The sequence below is a fragment of the Moschus berezovskii genome, chromosome 6, assembly GCF_049115385.1.
Source record: "Moschus berezovskii isolate FMDL1 chromosome 6, NW_MosBer_1.0, whole genome shotgun sequence".
Classification (NCBI taxonomy): domain Eukaryota; kingdom Metazoa; phylum Chordata; class Mammalia; order Artiodactyla; family Moschidae; genus Moschus; species Moschus berezovskii.
The window spans coordinates 123,097,736-123,115,212 of record NC_142465.1 but is presented as its reverse complement, the minus strand read 5'-3'; the positions used below and the strand labels follow the sequence as shown (position 1 = coordinate 123,115,212).

The 17,477-nt window shown below is 62.5% G+C and overlaps 2 protein-coding genes across 5 annotated transcripts; one reads left to right on the top strand and one right to left on the bottom strand.

The window, feature by feature from the left end:
- Positions 1-412: 412 nt before the first annotated feature.
- CRELD2 (CRELD disulfide isomerase 2) lies at positions 413-7,508 on the bottom strand. The gene is made up of 10 exons (XM_055395404.2): positions 7,238-7,508; positions 6,634-6,716; positions 6,017-6,127; positions 5,648-5,739; positions 4,925-5,101; positions 3,755-3,850; positions 2,694-2,777; positions 1,893-1,988; positions 1,486-1,632; positions 413-667 (listed from the first exon to the last, which is right to left on the bottom strand). The coding sequence occupies exons 1-10, from the start codon at positions 7,355-7,357 to the stop codon at positions 618-620; spliced, it is 1,056 nt and encodes a 351-aa protein (XP_055251379.1). The 5' UTR covers positions 7,358-7,508; the 3' UTR covers positions 413-617.
- A 223-nt stretch (positions 7,509-7,731) lies between these two features.
- ALG12 (ALG12 alpha-1,6-mannosyltransferase) lies at positions 7,732-17,187 on the top strand. 4 transcript variants are annotated; one of them, XM_055395403.2, is made up of 11 exons: positions 7,825-7,867; positions 8,585-8,640; positions 11,876-12,214; positions 12,278-12,410; positions 13,519-13,692; positions 14,121-14,315; positions 14,707-14,810; positions 15,533-15,756; positions 16,151-16,320; positions 16,403-16,478; positions 16,569-17,187. In XM_055395403.2, the coding sequence occupies exons 3-11, from the start codon at positions 12,047-12,049 to the stop codon at positions 16,798-16,800; spliced, it is 1,476 nt and encodes a 491-aa protein (XP_055251378.2). In that variant the 5' UTR covers positions 7,825-7,867; positions 8,585-8,640; positions 11,876-12,046; the 3' UTR covers positions 16,801-17,187. The 4 variants fall into 4 exon arrangements, with proteins under 4 accessions (XP_055251375.2, XP_055251378.2, XP_055251376.2 ...); XM_055395400.2 differs by lacking the exon at positions 8,585-8,640 and having other exon boundaries at positions 7,732-7,867; XM_055395401.2 differs by lacking the exon at positions 7,825-7,867 and having other exon boundaries at positions 7,885-8,640.
- The last annotated feature ends 290 nt before the right edge of the window (positions 17,188-17,477 follow it).

The following is a 17,477-nucleotide window of genomic DNA, read 5'->3' as shown; positions in this document are numbered from 1 at the left end:
CGGGGACCATCCTTGGGGCCAGAACCGCGGGAGAGGGTGACATGGGTGGGAGTGAGGCTGGGGGCCTGGGGGAGGGAAACCCTGAGGGAGGCTGTGGTCTCACCGCTGTGTGGGACTGCGGAGCACGGCCTGGGCCTGGGGGTACAAGGCGCCTCCTTCCTACATGAGAACCTGGCCCTGGGGGTTCCCCTCTGATGTCTTCCCCCAGGGTCCCTGACAACACTCACTCTAGGGCCCACAGGGGGCCCTGAATCCCCTGATCAACGTTCCACTGGTGCTTGCAAGCCTTTGGGTGTGAGCAATGGGAACCCCTTGGAGACCCGCAGGCCTGGGGCTCCAGGACTGGGCGAACTCCATTTGAAAGCATCCGGATGTTTTCAACGAGACAAACCCACACCTATTCTCTGCCTAATTACGTTCAGTGACCAATTTTATTATAAAGAACGGTATCAAAATATACAAATCTGTTTAAGAACAGCCAAGGAACGTAGCTTTTGAAGGGTCCAGTGAGCACCGGCCGTTCCAGGAAGGAGCCCCCTGGAGCCAGTGGCTGGCCCCAGGCCCTTTGGGATGACAGTCTGAATAAGTTAGGGGCGGTGTGGCGAACGCCACGCGCGTCATAAATCTTCCCGGGACGGGGGCTGCGTCGGACTTGCTTCTGTGGCTTCTGTCGGAAAACAGAAGTCACTGGGTAAATCGTGGCATAAGGGACCCCGCTGGAGCCATGGGGGCAAGTGGACGGCCTGCCTGCAGCCACGGGGGGTCACCCAGCTGGGGTGTCTCCCCAGAGTGGGGAGGGGGCCCCAGGACAGGAGATGGCGAGCTGACGAGGCAGCCGCGGTCAGCCTGGATGAGACGAGAGCCCACGTCGTGAGTGGCAGCACACGGGGCTGAGCGGGGCGGCCGCAGCCCCTCTGGGCCCTGCTCTCTGCTGCCCACCGGGCCCCCCATGGTCCCACTGGGGCTGCAGCTCCTCCTGGAGGCCCAGCCACCGTCCCACAGACGTCCACACCCCCCAGGACGCGTCTGGGACCATCTTGGAAGAACTGCACCCCCCACGGGACACCCGTGGACGTGACCTTGCTTGGAAATAGGGTCCCTGTAGGCGATTGAGGTCACTGGGGGTGGCCGAGCCCATGAGTGGTGTCCCCACAAGCAGAGGGAACTGTGGACGCAGACTCCAGGGAAAAGGCCACGAGACCACAGAGGCAGAGGCTGGAGGGATGCGGCTGCCGGCCCAGGAATGCCAGGAGTGACCCCCAGAGCCGGGAGAGGCGGGAAGGATGCTCCCGATGGGCTTTTGGGAGAGGCAGCCCCCGACACCGGAGCTCAGACGTCCTGCCTGCAGGGCTCTGGGGTCAAAGCCACCAGGGCTGTGGTGCCCCGCCCCCACCGCGGGAACTCCTGCCAGCCCAGGGCCACGTGTGTGGACTTCCTGACTCGGGACCAGGGCACACGAGCAGAGGTGGCCGAGGCGTCACTCACCAGCACCCGCCGGCCTGGTCTGCACACAGGCATCCTCCGCCTCCTCGAAGCCGTCGGGGCACACGCAGACAAAGGTCCCGGGAGTGTTGTAGCAGTTCTCCTTGTCTCTCGGGCAGGGCTTCTCCGCCAGCGAGCACTCATCAATGTCTGAATGAGAACACCCCACCGCGTGACCTCACCGGGCAGCCAGGCCCGGCAGGGGTCAAGGGGGGTTCACTCGCGCGCAGTGGGGCGGAGACGGGATGTGTGCTAGTGAGAGGGACGGGCTCGGCAGGGGCCCCGGGCGGCCGTCTGGGGAGGAGACAGGAAGAGACGTGAGGGCAGGCGCTGCGGGCCCCCAGGGCCCCGTCCACACTGGCGCTGGCGCCCGGGAAGGCCCCCGGTGGAGCAGAGATGCACCCGCTGACCTTCACACTGGCCGCTCTCCTTGCTGTAGCCGGCGATGCACTCTCGACACTGGGCAGGGCCCTCCCCCGTGCAGCCCACGCAGGTGGGGTCACATTCTGCAACGAGGGGAGCGGGTGACACCATGAGGGCCTCACCCTGTGGGCGGTGGAGGGCCTGTAGCCAGAAGAGCCGGTGTCCCCACCCTTCGAGGGGTGGCTCCCGTGCCGTCCCCGGCAGACAGCCTGCATTCTTGCGATGCTTCTGGGGCATGTTGTGTGTCCGTGGAGCGCGGAGCAGGATGCCACGGGGGGCGAGCCACACGGGCCGCTGCTGGGCGAGGGAGGGCCACCACCTCTGGGGCGGGCAGCCCAACTCGGAGACTGATGCAGGGACAGCGGGAAGCAGCATGAAAAGCTCTACTTAAAGGGCCCTCCAAGTCTGTGACTGGAGAACACGCACGGCTAAAATATTCAGCCACGGGGGCTGCTGAAGACCAGACAGCAGCACACTCCTAACGACACGATGCAGGGAAACGCGATGGACAAACACAGTCATGGTGTTGTTGGCGGAAAATCGAACAGAGGACAAGGCACCGCATCAGGTCAGCGCTGTGCTGCCCCGGGCCCCGCCAGCGGGCGCTGCTGCCTTCTTTCACGAGTGTCCTGTCGGTTGGGGAATGGCCAGTGCTTGTGTTGCCACGTTAAGCGTTTCAAGCGGGCAGCACGTGCACGGGTCACGCAGACGAACGACAAACGCCTGGGGAGCTGGCAGGCAGGGGGACGGACGGGGGAGGACAAGCCGGGGCGGCGGGCGGCGCTCACCCTCGCACACGAAGGAGCCGTTGGCGTTCTTGCAGTACTGCGTGTCCTCGCAGGGCGGCGGCTCTGCCGCACACTCATCCACATCTGGAAACAACAGCACAGCTGAGTGGCGGCCCTGACCTGACCCCGGCGGCCAAGGGCCCCTGGCCTGCGGACACGTGGACGGTCATTCTCCAGGGCCTCTGTGCGCAGTGGGCACAGCACAGCGGCTGAGCACGAGTCCCTCCTCAAGGCCGCGGAGGGCACCATGCCGCACTCACTCTGGGACCGGAGGCAGGAGGCCTGTGAGACTGAAACCAAACCCGGGGCTGGACCCCCAGGAGCAGCCGGGCAGTGCAGGGACCCCCACCCCCAACACGGAGCAGCCCAGGACCCCCTGCGGAGCAGCCGGGCAGTGCAGGGACCCCCCACCCCCAACACGGAGCAGCCCAGGACCCCCAGGAGCAGCCGGGCAGTGCAGGGACCCCCACCCCCAACACGGAGCAGCCCAGGACCCCCAGGAGCAGCCGGGCAGTGCAGGGACCCCTCCCCGCCTCCGTGGAGCAGCCGGGCAGCCCAGCACACCCCCCCCCCCGAGACGCTGCGGGCAGGGCTGCAGTCCACGCAAGGCCTGAGGGCGGGCGGCAGGTGGTGGGAGGCCAGGCACCCTGGTCAGGGGCTTCCCGAGCACGGGACTGCGCCGCCACCACAGTCAGACGCCGCCCCCTCCCTGCAGTGTTGCCTTGCCAGCCCCGCAGGGCCCACGGGGACATGACTGGGCCTGAGTCAGGCTCCCCTCCTGATCCAACAGAACCCCCAAGGCCACAGACAGCAAGGCTGCGGCCACCCTCCCAGCCCAGGGTCCAGACTGCAGAGGGTTCCCGTGGGGCGTCCCGCCTGCGGGCAAAAGCCAGCCTCCACCTGTGACCCCTTAAAGCACAGTCAAGGACGTCAGTCTCCCCCTGCATGTCCACAGCGGGCAGAACATGGCGTGTCCTGGGGATGGCTGGGCCGGGAAAGCCCATGGAGGGCGGGGGGTTCGGGGTGGGGGGCACAGAGGGAGGGCCGTCCCCCAGCCTCACCCACGCAGGCGTCGTCCTGGCGCACCCAGCCCACTTCGCACTGCTCGCAGTCCCTGTTGGTGGGGCCCACGCACGTCTTACACGCCTCGTCACAGGCTGCAAGGCAGAGGCAGGCGTATCTCAGGAGCAAACAATGCAAAGGTTGTTTTGGGGCTTAGGAACTGACATTTGTTAGGGTGAAAACAAGCAAAAACCCCAAAGAGGCAAGACTGATTCAATAATAGAAAAATACACTCATGCAACTCACAACGTTGGAGTTAATGAGAAAAGACAACACGCGGGGATTTCCACGCCTGGTGGTGACAAAATTCTTAGCAAACAAGGACTCAGAGGAGCCGCTTGTAAGCCTGGAGCCCAGACCCGGCTGGGTGTGCGTGCCGCCAGCCAGCATGCGCGGTCCTGCCGGGCCCGGGGAGGTCTCGGGTGGGAACCGGGGCGGCTAGCCTCACTGCAGGCAGGCCTGAGGGTGCGGTATGGCCCCCAGACCTGACTGCTGGCACCCGCCACAGTCTTCCCTTGAGACAGCGACAGCCAAGGAGGAAACACACGTCTACCATGGCCTCCTCCCTGAATTCACGTGTCGGAGGATGCCGCCCTAGGCTGACACAGCCTCATGAGTGGGGCTCGGGCCTCCCCCACTGGAAGGGCCGGCGTGTCCATCCCAGCTGAGAAGACTCCATCTGTGACCCCAGGGGCACATCTCAAAACTCGGGGGAGCCCAGGACGACAGCCGGGGTGCCTTCAAAGACCCTGGTGGGGGGGCCGCCCTTCCCGACACCAGGGTAACTGAGGTGGCGTGCCTTCCTCACGGGGACCCGGGGGCCACACTGCATGGCCTCCACTGTCCCATTCTCAGCCACACCACCGGCCCCCTGGAGGCGCTCCGAGGGACCCGGCCCTGAGCACTGCAGGCACAACCAGCCCGCTCCTGCTGGCGCCGACCTCCCACCAGGGCAGCAGGGTCGCGCAAGCCTGCAGGTCACGGCGTGTCCGGGCCCAGCCTGGCTGTCGTGCAGCCGACGGTGCCCTGCTACCCATCCAGGAGGCTGTCGGGGGTCACCACTGCACGCTTCCCTCTGCGGCTTGTTCAGGGACAGGAAGCGGGACTGTCCCCAGCACCCCCACCCTGCTGTCACGGTCCCGCTCCCGGCCCGCAGGTGCTGCCAGTACCTGAGCAGATGCTGTGCGTCTCGCTCGTTGGTGAGCGGAAGTAGCCGTCCATGCAGTCGGCGCACAGCGGCCCCCGGTAGCCCAGGTGGCACTGGCACGACCCGTCGCCCTCTCGGGTGCCGTCTCCGCTGCAGTGGCCGTTCCCGCTGCAGGGCCGCTCAGACCCGCCCTGGCATGCTGGGGACACGAGATGCTCAGAGGGCGTCTGGGAGCAGAGGGGGCCCGGGGGAACCCCCGCCACCCATCAGCTCAGCTCCAAGTCCCACTGCAACCCCAGGCCCGCTCTGCCCCTGCTCCAGGACGCACGGGCCCCAGCCTCACTGGGGACGCGGGCCGAGGAGGGGACATTGAGGGCACCTGCTGCAGCCACACGCCTGCAGGACAGCAGGGGTGGGGGCAGGGCCTAAGTGCCAAGACCACGCCCCCCGCCCAGGTGATCTACCAGAACGCGTCAGTAACGCCTGGGCGGAGCCCTGAAGGCTGGACGCCCCGGCCTCTCACACAGGGCTCTGCTGGCCGCGGGCCTCCTTGCACTCAGTGGGCAGCACCAGGCAGTGGGTTACGACAAACCCAGGAGTGAGCTGGGAGCACACCCGGGACCAGACCAGGGGAGAAGGTCCCTGGAGCCGGGAGGGGGCGGCACCCAGGCCCGTGGGAGCCGCCGATCCCGAAGCCACGACAGGAACCACGCAGACACTCGAGGGTCCCCACGGAAAGACATACCCAGGCAGTCTGGCCCGTAAGTCCCCGGAGAACAACACGCTTTCAGAGTCTGCACACAAAACCATTCAAATAAGTCAGGGTGCTTCTTCTTCCTGAGGATGTAAACAGCATCCACTGAAGCTCACGGGGTGGATTTCCTCAAAACAAAACCACAGTTGAACGTAAGGTGCTTCTAAGCATCGTGGGACCCGGGAAACGAGGGCCTGTGGCCAGCGGACTCTCCCAGCTAACTCCCTAATCAGGATTGCTGCACTTTGGGGGAAAAGGACAGGAATGTGGGTGAGGGAGAAATCAGGTGTGTGGAAGCCTTACTGTCTCTGGCACATTTCGAACCCCAGGCGTGGCGGGTGCTGGGCCCCGAGCACTCACAGCCGCAGCCACCAGGCCTCCAGGAGCTCCTCCTGCTCCTCCAGCAGCTGGTTGCACTCGAAGTCGCTGGCCTCACACAGGCCCTCCACGATCTCCAGCAGGCGGACCTCGCTGAAACACAGGGCCGGCAGCACCGTGAGAGGTGCGCCTGGCACCTCAGGGGTCAGCGTCCACGCTCCAGGGATGACTGGAGGCCCCTGCTGCCGGGACGCAGCCACGCTGGTGTTCAGTGAGAACAGACCCACGACAAACACCCAGCTGGGGCCTGGGGGGGCATCACTGCCAGGCAGAGAGCTAAACGCAGAGGGTGCGGTGGTCAGGGAGGCCTGTTCATCCTCAGAGAGGACATCAATTGTGGGGTTCACCCGGGGAAGCCCGGCAATGGGCTGGAGCTCTGGGTGGGGCCGGGGAGCCAGCCCCACCTGTGTTTTGAAAAGACCCCTGTCTCTGCCCCTTGGAGGGTGAGGGGACAGCCAGGGGCCAGTCAGAGACCCACACGCCAGCCCCAGGCAAGGACAGGTGACTGTGCCCAAGGGACCCTCTGTGTCTGGAGATGCTCCCAGGGACACGTCAGGCCCCAAAGGCGGGCGCTGGGCAGGTCAGAGCAGGGTGCCCACCTGAATTCATACTTGGACAGCGTCTTTTCCTCCCAAGCCGTGTTCCCACCACCAAAGTTCTTCTTTGCCGTGTCCACCATTCCCTGTGGGGAGAGGGCCACACAAGGTCAGCGCTGCTGCCTTACACCTGTCCATGGAGGGGTGAGCCAGGCTGTGGTGGGGTGACCACAGTCCATGGCAGGGTCATCCAGTCCATGGTGGGGTGAGCCAGTCCATGGGGGGTGAACCAGTCCATGGGGGATGACCACAGTCCATGGTGGGGTGAGCCAGTCCATGGTGGGGTGACCCAGTCCATAATGGGGTGACCCAGTCCATGGGGGCGACCCAACCCATGGTGGGGTGACCCAGTCCATGGGGGTGACCCAGTCCATGATGGGGCGACCCAATCCATGATGGGGCGACCCAATCCATGGTGGGGTGACCCAGTCCATGGGGGTGACCCAGTTCATGATGGGATGACCCAAGCCACGGTGGGGTGACCACAGTCCATGGGGGCCGGTCCAGTCCACGGTAGGGTGATCGCCGGCCCACGGTGGGGTAATTCTGGGCCATGGCGGGGCGACCCCGGCCCTCCGCCCCTGTCCCCGCGGGGTGACCGGCCCACCTGGTTAAACTTGTCCACCAGCTCCCGGCAGCGCTTGCAGGGCGTCGGCTTCTTGTTGGCCTCGCCGGGCGGCAGCAGCAGCAGCAGGAGCCCCAGCACGGCCGGGGCCGGCGGGCGCATGGCGGGCCGAGGCGGACGGCGCCGCGGGATCGCGGCCGCGAGGACACGGGCCGAAGTCCAGCGAGAAGCGGCCGAGCACTCCGGCCTCCGGCCGCCCACCGGCTCCGAAGCGCCGGCCGTTCCCGGGGATACTCGGCGGAGCCCCGCCCCACGCCAGCCCTCGCGCGGCGATTGGCCTTCTAGGCGCGCCCCGCCCCCGTGCGGCCCAATCCGGGCTCGCCACGAGCGGCTACCAATAGGAAGGCCCCGGGTCAGCGTCCCGCCGGGAGGCCGGGCGTGGGGGGCGTGGCGGCCCGGGCCCGCCCCTTGCGTCCGCCTCTCCCGCGCGCCGCCCGGCGCGGCCATCTTTACTCCGGGCAGCGAGGGCGTCCGCGAGGGCAGCGGGGCCTCAGCGGCCATGTTAGGTTCGGGCAAGGGCGTCGCGGAAGCTCTTGGTTTCCGCCACCCGACTTCCGGCCGCGGGCAGCCCAGGAGCGAGCGCTTCGAGGGACCGCGCGGCGGGCTAGCGAGGTTGGCGCGCGCGGCCGGGGCTCTCGGGGCGGGCTGAGGGGGCCCCGGGATGGCGCCGTCGCGGGGCTCCTTGGGCCTCACCGTGCGCGTACACGCGGGACGGCCGCCCGGCTCCCCACCCGGGGCCTGAGGAGTGTGTCCGGGGACCCGGGGTCTGCATCCCCCGCCCCCGTGCCCGAGGCCGATGGCGCCGAAACCCGCGGGTTAAGTCAGGAGAAGGAACGTGGGCATTGCCTGGTCTCTAGGACAGAACTGCCAGGGGAGGTACAAAAGACAGTTTTCTCTGGCCTGATTTCTTTCGGTTTCTTTGTTTCCCGCCGTGAATTAGTAACGTGAACATCTAACTTGACCGGTTTCGGTCGACACGTAGGAGTAGACGGGGACAGGAGGTCCTCTGCCGGCCGCTCCCTAATCTGAGCGGCCACCGCTGTGGAAAGGACAGTTTCTTCCGTCGTGGCCTGTTTCAGCCTCTCAGCTTAGCTGTCCGAACAGCTGCAGGCGCATCTGCTCGTGGTCTCGGCCCTGTGGGGTTACTGTGGTTTGTGTACTTGCTTAGGCCCTGTGTGTCTCCTCCTGGTCCCGCGTGGGCATGCAGGGTGCTGCTAGTGCCTTCCAGAATAAGCTGCTTTGCTCTCGGCCATCAGCAGAGCACCCTCATCTGGGGGAGAAGCCCCTAGGGCCTGGAGCAGGGTTCGTCATGTAGCTTTCACCCCACAGCTCCAGTGAACCTGTTGACTAGCCCCCCAGGCTCCTCTGTCCGTGGGATTCTCCAGGTAAGAAAACTAGAGTGGGTTGCCATTTCCTTCTCTAGGGATCTTCCCAACGCAGGGATCGAACTCGGGTCTCCTGCATTGCAGGAGGATTCTCTACCGGCTGAGCCACCAGGGAAGCCCCCTGAGATGTCAGAGTCTAGGTTTTCCCGCAGGGGAGCGTGCTGCGGGCAGGGGCGTGGAGTGGAGTCTGCAGGGACGAGCCTGGAACGACTGTGAGCCCCGGTCCTGCCAAGTGGCACATGTGCAGCTGCTCCCAGCACATGCTTCCTAGTTCTTGACAGTTTTTTAACCTCACAGCGGGACAGAGAGCACCATGTGAATGTTATGTGGTCTGCTCGGCGTCATTGGAAATTAAAGCATTAATGTGTCTTTAATGAAAACGTTTGCCTTGCAAACGAACAGAGATCATTCTGTCGTTTTTTGAGATTGCATCCAAGTACTGCATTTCAGACTCTTGTTGACTATGAGGGCTACTCCATTTCTTCTAAGAGATTCATGCCCACAGTAGTAGATATAATGGTCATCTGAGTTAAATCTACCCATTTCCATTTCTAGGAATCAGTTCACTGATTCCTAAGATGACATTCAGTCTTGCCATCTCCTGTTTGACCACTTTCAATTTACCTTGATTCATGGACCTAACATTCCAGGTTCCTATGCAACATTGTTTTTTACAGCATCGGACGTTACTTCCATCACCAGTGACATCCACAACTGGGTGCTGGATTATAGAAAAGCAAGAGTTCCAGAAAAATACCCACTTCTGCTTTATTGACTGTGGCAAAACCTCTGACTGTATAGATTACCACAAACTGGAAAATTCTGAAAAAGATGGGAATACCGGACCACCTGACCTGCCTCCTGAGAAATCTGTATGCAGGTCAAGAAGCAGCAGTTAGAACAGGACATGGAACAACAGACTGGTTCCAAATAGGAAAAGGAGTATGTCAAGGCTGTATATTGTCAGCCTGCTTATTTAACTTATATGCAGGGTACGTCGTGAGAAATGCTGGGCTGGATGAAGCACAAGCTGCAATCAAGAATGCTGGGAGAAATATCAATAACCTCAGATGTACAGGTGATACCACCCTTAAGGGAGAAAGTGTAAAAGAACTAAAGAGCCTCTTGATGAAGGTGAAAGAGGAGAGGGAAAAAATTGGTTTAGAACTCAGCATTCAAAAAAATAAGATCATGGTATCTAGTCCCATCACTTCATGGCAAATAGATGGGGAAACAATGGAAACAGTGACAGATTTATTTTGTTGGACTCCAAAATCACTGCACATGGTGACTGCAGCCATGACATTAAAAGATGCTTGCTCCTTGGAAGAAAAGTTATGACAAACCTAGACAGCATGTTAAAAAGCAGAGACATCACATTGCCGACAAAGGTCCATCTAGTCAAAGCTATGATTTTCCAGTAGTCGTGTATGGATGTGAGAGTTGGACTATAAAGAAAGCTGTTGCTGCTAAGTCACTTTAGTCGTATCCGACTCTGTGTGACCCCATAGACGGAAGCCCACCAGGCTCCCCCATCCCTGGGATTCTCCAGGCAAGAACGCTGGAGTGGGTTGCCATTTCCTTCTCCAATGTGTGAAAGTGAAAAGTGAAAGTGAAGTCGCTCAGTCGTGTCCGACCCCTAGCGACCCCACGGACTGCAGCCCACCAGGCTCCTCCATCCATGGGATTTTCCAGGCAAGAGTACTGGAGTGGCTTGCCATTTAGTGCCAAACAATTGATGCTTTTGGACTGTGGTGTTGGAGAAGACTCTTGAGAGTCCCTTGGATGGCAAGGAGAACCAACCCATCCATCCTCAAGGAAATCAATCAGTCCTGAATATTCATTGGAAGGACTGATGCTGAAGCTGATGTTGAAACTGAAACTCCAATACTTTGGCCATCTGATATGAAGAGCTGACTCATTGGAAAAGACCCTGATGCTGGGAAAGATTGAGGGCAGGAGGAGAAGGGGACGACAGAGGATGAGATGGTTGGATGGCATCACTGACTTGACGAATGTGAGTTTGAGTGAGCTCTGGGAGTTGGTGATGGACAGGGAGGCCTGGCGTGCTGCAGTCCGTGAGGTGGCAGAGTCAGACACGCCTGAGTGGCTGACCTGAGCTGAAAGGAGATATCAGCTGTGGGCAGCAACACCTCGGAGCTTTATGCATTTGCGTCTCAGTCATCTGAGTACCGGGTGCTGATGCAGCCACGGGCCATGATGGACAGCCCCCCCCCGGCGGGTACAGTGGTGGGAAAACAGGAAAGTACTGCTCTTACAGTTTGGTAAGGGAGCCAAGTTCTGGTACCTTTCTCGGAACTGTGTTCTTTGGTAATTCTGAATTGTTAAAGCCCTCTTGACCCCCTTACTTCCCCCACCTCGCCTCCACCGCCGTATCGGACAGGATTCCTCTTCCTCCTCCAGATTTTACTCAGTTGTGGATTCCCCACTTGCTGACTTAGGAGAGCAGAGACTTCACACATCTCCCTCTAACCAAAAAGTAGTTTTAACAAACGGCACTGTGGTTCTCTTCTTTGATTTCTTGCTCTCTGGTTTTGATCAAAGAAAAGCAAACCTGTTTTCAGACAGGCCACAAACAGGAAGAATTTGCTGCCTTCCCTCCCTCGCCGAGTTGAAAGATGTAGGGCCTCCGCGAGTAGGAGCTGCCCGGATGCACCATGGTCTTCTCAGAATCTCCGTTCTATGGGGTATCCCCAGAGTCCTGCTGGTGTGTGGGTGCCTGCAGTGCAGGCAGCTGTCTGCGCCTCCCTGCCTCCTGGAACACGCTTTCTGCCGTCCAGCGGTTTGCTCTCATGACCAGCGTGGTGCTTCCCGGCGCTTGGAGAGGCTCCTGGGCGAAGTTCAGGATGCAGAGTCCACGCCCCGTCACACAGTCCCTGGGGCGCAGGTCTTCGGTAGGCGCCCCCCAACTCTCATGACTGCCGCTCTCCTGCGCGCCGGGTGCGTCCCCCACCCTCCTGCTTCACAGCCCCGGCTCCTGCCCCAGGGGCTGAGCCCGGCGTGTTCCCTGGCTCTCCAGCCAGACTCTAGCTTCTCGGTCCTGCTGCGTCCAGGGCCGGGCTGGCCCGGGGTCCAGCGGCCACTGCACTCAGCTCGGGGCCTTCTTCCTGGAAGAGTATTCGCAGACAGCTTAAAGAGGAAGGTGGCTGGTTGAAACGTGCAAGTTTCTTAAGCATGATTTTTCTTTCGGTGTCCTGTGTTGATGTGTTTCCAGGTTACAGAAGCTGCGGCACTTCGGAGGGGTCCTGTTATCCCTCACACACATCTCCCGAGTGTTGATTACAGCGGAGTTTTCGAGTTTGGGAACCTGTGTCTCCATTCTTTGAAAACACTCGAGAGCTGCGGTGCTGATGGTGGATGAAGGTCCGTGAGGTGGGCGCGCGGAATGGCTGGGAGAAGGCTGTCGGGCCTGGGCGGGCAGCGCCAGCTCCTAGGGCTGCTGGTGGCGGTGGCCGCCGTCCACCTGGCCGCTTGCCCCTACACCAAGGTGGAGGAGAGCTTCAACCTGCAGGCCGTGCACGACCTGCTCTACCACCGACTGGACGTGGAAAAGGTGAGCTGCCTGGGTGCTGCGGGGACCCGGCCCGGGCCCAGCTGACCCACCCTCTCCTTGCAGTTTGACCACCTCGAGTTCCCTGGGGTGGTCCCCAGGACGTTCCTCGGGCCGCTGCTGATCGCCGCGCTCTCCAGCCCCGCGGTCTGTGCGCTCTCGCTGTTGGAGGCGTCCAAGTTCTACTCTCAACTCATAGGTAAGGGCTCCTCCAGGGGTACAGGGTGAAGGGCGGTGGCGGCATCGGACAGCCTTGGTCACCCGGTCTAGGGACCCTCGCGTGGGAGTGGCTGCCTCCTGGAATCCCGGCCATCTTGGCCACTTGGCAGGCGGTTAGGCAGGGTCAGTGCCTGCCTCCCCAGGCAGTGCCTGCGTGACAGCGGGGGCCAGGCCCCATCCTGGAGCAGCTGCAGCACGGCTCGTGGTCAGCGTGCGTGGTCGGAGAGCTCCTGGGACCAGGCAGCCATACCTTGGGAAAGGGTGGATGAGGAAGCGGAGGTCAGACGTCCGCTCACACAGGGGGTCAGGCAGCCTCGGCCAGGGGGCTGGGGCCATGTCTGAGCGTCAGGTCCTCGGTAAGTGTAGCCCTGGAGGTGTTGGCCGGGTGACAGGGCCTCTGGGGTGCCGGCCGTTGCCCGTGCATGTCTGCCCTTGCCCAGCCCAGCCTCCGAGTGTTCCAGCCCTGCCTGGGGCCGCCAGATACAGAACAGCTCCAGGGTCGGGGTGCTGGCATCCAGGCCACCTGCTTCCCACGCCCAGCCCATTTGATTTGAGTTTCAGAAGTGTTTACTGTTAAATAAAAAGTGTCACAGGACTCAAAGTGGCCCACCATGCTCAAAAGAATTCAGTTACTAGCAAGTGAAACAGAAAATGAACAAATTCACCTAATACTGCTGCTGCTGCTAAGTCGCTTCAGTCGTGTCCGACTCTGTGCGACCCCATAGACGGCAGCCAACCAGGCTCCACCGTCCCTGGGATTCTCCAGGCAAGAACACTGGAGTGGGTTGCCATTTCCTTCTCCTAATACTAGTTTCAGTAAAAACAACATACCGTTGCTCTAAATGGAACGTATTTAGTTTCATTTATTTTGCATGTCGGTTTTTTACTGAAGTAGAATTGACTCCACACACAAGTGCCGCCATGTGGCGCTCACCCTCCTCCTCTGCACTTGACCTCTAGTGCGCTGACCTCTAGGTGCGTCCTGCACACGGCAGGGTTTCTTCCCTGAGCTGAGCACTGTCGTGCTGTGTATACCGGCCCGTTTTTTAGTACGGGATCCCCTGGACACATGCACCCTCTCTGCTCAGTCAGGGCTGTCCTGGGACTTGGCGTGATTCTTGGACTCTGGACGTTACAAAAAGAAGTGAGGCGGCAGTTTGGGGCCACGGTGGCCGCCCTGTTCTGCTGGGTGACGGCCTCGCAGTTCCACCTGATGTTCTACTGCACACGGACGCTCCCCAACATGCTGGCCCTGCCCGTGGGTACGTTGCTGCCGGCCTCTCCTGCCCAGGTCCCCCCCGGCTGGTGGGGAGGGGGTCCATCCGAGTGTCGAAAGCTGCTGCCTACCAGGTGTCTCAGAGACACAGGACAGGGAGGCAAGGAAGCGAGCGAGCTCTGTCCCTGTGCAGGGCTCCGGCTTGGCCTCGGGCGGGCTGGTGGGGCGAGGCCTCCCCCAGAGCAGCACCCAGAGGCGGCACTGGTCTGCAGGGCCGGGATGGGGCGGGACCCCAGGGGGGCCGGGACCCTGGAGGAGGCGCTGGTCTGCAGCCAGGAGGGGTCAGGACCCTGGAGGGGCCGGGCGGGCAAGGCTTTGCAGGAGGTGGGGCGGTGCGGATGAGGCCTGGGCGGGCAGTCTTGGGGCTCCCGCACCCCCCGAGCAGTGGATGACGCCATGGCCGCCCTCCTGCAGTGCTGCTGGCCTTGGTGGCCTGGCTGCAGCAGAGGTGGGCGCGCTTCATCTGGCTCTCGGCCTTCGTCATCCTGGTCTTCAGGGCTGAGCTGAGCCTGCTCCTGGGCCTGGCGCTGCTGCTGCCGCTCTGCTGGCGGAAGCTCTCGCTGACCCAGGCCCTGCGCTGCGCTGTGCCAGCTGGGATCGTCTGCCTGGGTGAGTGGGTTGCCGGGGCTGGGCCGATGGGGGCTGTGCCGTCTTTGTCGGGAGCTTTCTCATCTCTGTTCCTCATTAAGTAGAATCACCTGCACCTCCCATGGGGTTACAGCGTCCCAGTGTGGGTCTTCTGGCTTTGCTGCCCAAGCATTCCCCACAGGACCCCCTCCACAAGACCCCCGTCAGGGCCCCCTCTTCCTTTGCCTCGGCCAGGCCGGGTGGACACGGGGGCACCTGCGTGTCAAGGCTACACTGGGGGAGGGCCTGACACCTCAGCTCCTCTGAGGGGGGACCCTGCTGTGGCTCCTGGCTGCTGTGCATCTCAGGGGCCTCCGCCCACGACAGCTTCCAGGACGGCGTGCACTCTTCTGAGCCGGTTTTCCTTCCTCAGGACTGACGGTGGCCGTGGACTCCTATTTCTGGCGCTACCTTGTGTGGCCAGAAGGGAAGGTGCTCTGGTACAACACCATCCTGAATAAGAGTTCCAACTGGGGCGTATCCTTCCGTCGGGGCAGAGCAAGGAGCTGCCGTCTGCTGCACCTGCACCTCAGGGAGTGTGGCAGCTGCCGTGGTGCCGGCACCAGCACTTCCTTCTCTGCAGGGCAGGTCTCCCTGGTCCTGAATCTGTGCCCTGAGGAGACACCACTCAACGTCTTAGCCCCAGCTTCTCTGTCCTTGCGATCTCCTGATTTAATGTGTTACTCTGGGCTCTTTAAAAGACATCCCCAAAGAGAATGCTGTGGGTCCCCAGTGCCCCCCCCACCCTGGGACAGGCTGTTTTCACAGTGAAAGATGGAGGGATGGTTCTGGGCGGTCCCACTTGCCATCCGCAGCTGTGGCAGTGGCACCAGCACCTGGCCTGGCCCCCGTCCCTGTGGGGGGGGTCACCGTCCCCGTGTGGGGTCGCCTCCCCATGTGAGGGGTCACCGTCCCCGTGTGGGGTCGCCTCCCCGTGTGAGGGGTCTCCGTCCCCGTGTGAGGGGTTACCATTCCCATAGGGGTCACCGTCCCCGTATGGGGGGGTCACCGTCCCCGTATGGGGGGGTCACTGTCCCCGTATGGGGGGGTCACCGTCCCCATGTGTGGGGTCAGCGTCCCCGTGTGGGGGGTCACCGTCCCCGTGTGAGTGGTCATGCTGTGGCCCAAGCTGTGGGGTTCCCGGGTGCCGTGGGCGGAGCGCCGTTGGGGTGCCCGCAGCCTCCTTAACCCGCGCCCAGACCTCGCCGCTGCTCTGGTACTTCTACTCGGCGCTGCCGCGCGGCCTGGGCTGCAGCCTGCTCTTCGTGCCGCTGGGGGTGGCGGACAGGCGAGCCCTGGCACTGCTGCTGCCCGCACTGGGCTTTGTGGCCCTGTACTCGCTGCTGCCACACAAGGAGCTACGCTTCATCATCTACGCCTTCCCGCTGCTCAACATCGTGGCTGCCAGGGGCTGTGCCCGCGTGTGAGTGCCGCCGGCCGCCTTGCAGGCTCGCCTGGGGCTGTGACCTGGTCGCGAAGGGGAGGGCATCCAGGGCAACTGGCGGGCTGGACCGGGCCCCCAGCCGGGGTCTGGTGTGGGATCCAGCCTGAGTCTGCAGGGCCTGTGGCCGGCCTGACTGGCCCGTGGAGGCAGCAGGCGCCTGTCCTTGCTCTCCTGGCACCAGGGAGCTCAGGACATGCCTGAGGCCAGGCTCTGACCCAAAGGGTGACTCGGGACGCTTGAAGGGCTAATGTGGGTTTGACCTTGGCATCTGCTGGGGTTTCCAAGTCTGTCGTGTCCGCTGCGTGGTGACGGCTTGTGTGCAGAGGGTGGCTGTGCTCTTCATGGCGGTCCCCGGCTCTCTGCTCCCTCCCAGGCTGAACGGTTACAGGAAGTCCTGGCTGCACAGAGTGGGGTCCCTCCTAGTGCTGGGGCACCTCGTGGTTAATGCTGCATACTCGGCCACGGGCCTGTACATGTCCCACTTCAACTACCCTGGTGGCGTGGCGATGCAGAGGCTGCACCAGCTGGTGCCCGCCCATGCAGGTGGGTGCGTGGCCCCGGGCCTGGGCGGCCTCCCCAGAGGCACAGGCCTCTGGCGCTGACGGGGCTGGCCTGCTCTCCACAGATGTCGTTCTGCATATCGATGTGGCCGCTGCCCAGACAGGTGTGTCTCGCTTCCTGGAGGTCAACAGTGCCTGGAGGTACGTCCTCCCTTTGGTGCAGGCTCCCAGGGGCACTGGGTGCCAAGGGCCAGCCTGGGTCCACAGGGCACGACGTGCTCACCTCCGCAGGTACGAGAAGACAGAAGACCTGCAGCCGGGCTCGGAGCGCATGCTGGCCTACACGCATCTGCTCATGGAGGCTGCTCCCGGGTCCCTGGCGCTCTACCGGGATACACACCGTGTCCTGGCCCACGTCCTGGGTACCACCGGGCTCAGTGTGAACCTGAGCAGAGTGCCTCCCTTTAATGTGAACCTGCAGACCAAGCTTGTGCTTCTGGAGCGGCTCCGTGGGCCTTCCTGAGTTGGGGTGGGGCCCCCAGGGACATGGGTGCCTGCCAGCTTCTGCCAGATGAACTGGGAACCGATGGAGGACAGCGGCTGCCCACCCCCAGCCGCGCCTGGGTCCCCGCGGCCGTGTTGCCTCCAGCCTGTGGTAATGAGGGCGATGGTGTATACTGATACTGCCCACCACCCAGGCCACGGGCCTCACCCTGAGGAGCTGCTCCAGGGCAGCCTCGCACCTGGCAGGACCCCTGGGTGGTGGAAACCCGAAAGCCAGTGTGTGCTGGGTGCACCCCTGCTGTGCCCGGCCCTGGGCCTCATCTGTGGTCACAGACCCACTGTCTCCATTTCAGAAGGGTTCTCGGGAGATAAAAGAATGTGTTCAGAAACAATGAGTAACATTGTATGTCGTCTCATCACTGCTTCTCTGTGACACCGGGGAGACAGGCGTCACTGGCTTTAAGTGAGTTTGGCTCTTCCCGCTTCCTAAGCTGTGTCCACCGAGCTCCCGACGTGTGTGCGGTCCCACCAGGCCCTGGTGAGGATGCGGAGAGCCACGTGTGCTTTCACCCGTGCTCACACTGCACAGCCACGCACACGCGGCACGCCTGTGCACCGGGACACGGAATCTCTGGGCCTCCAGAGTGAGTTGCTGACAGCCTGGCCTCCACCCCGAGCACCTCAGTGTCCCAGCAA

Excerpts from the sequence above, each read along its gene's own strand:
- CRELD2 (XM_055395404.2), bottom strand. The coding sequence starts at position 7,357 with ATGCGCCCGCCGGCCCCGGCCGTGCTGGGGCTCCTGCTGCTGCTGCTG. Across the intron at positions 1,989-2,693 it reads CGGCTCCTTCGTGTGCGAGG|AATGTGACCCCACCTGCGTG; the intron begins GTGAGCGCCGCC and ends CCCTCGTTGCAG. Across the intron at positions 1,633-1,892 it reads GGAGAGCGGCCAGTGTGAAG|ACATTGATGAGTGCTCGCTG; the intron begins GTCAGCGGGTGC and ends GTTCTCATTCAG.
- ALG12 (XM_055395400.2), top strand. The coding sequence starts at position 12,047 with ATGGCTGGGAGAAGGCTGTCGGGCCTGGGCGGGCAGCGCCAGCTCCTA. Across the intron at positions 12,411-13,518 it reads GTTCTACTCTCAACTCATAG|TCAGGGCTGTCCTGGGACTT; the intron begins GTAAGGGCTCCT and ends CTCTCTGCTCAG. Across the intron at positions 16,479-16,568 it reads GAGGTCAACAGTGCCTGGAG|GTACGAGAAGACAGAAGACC; the intron begins GTACGTCCTCCC and ends TCACCTCCGCAG.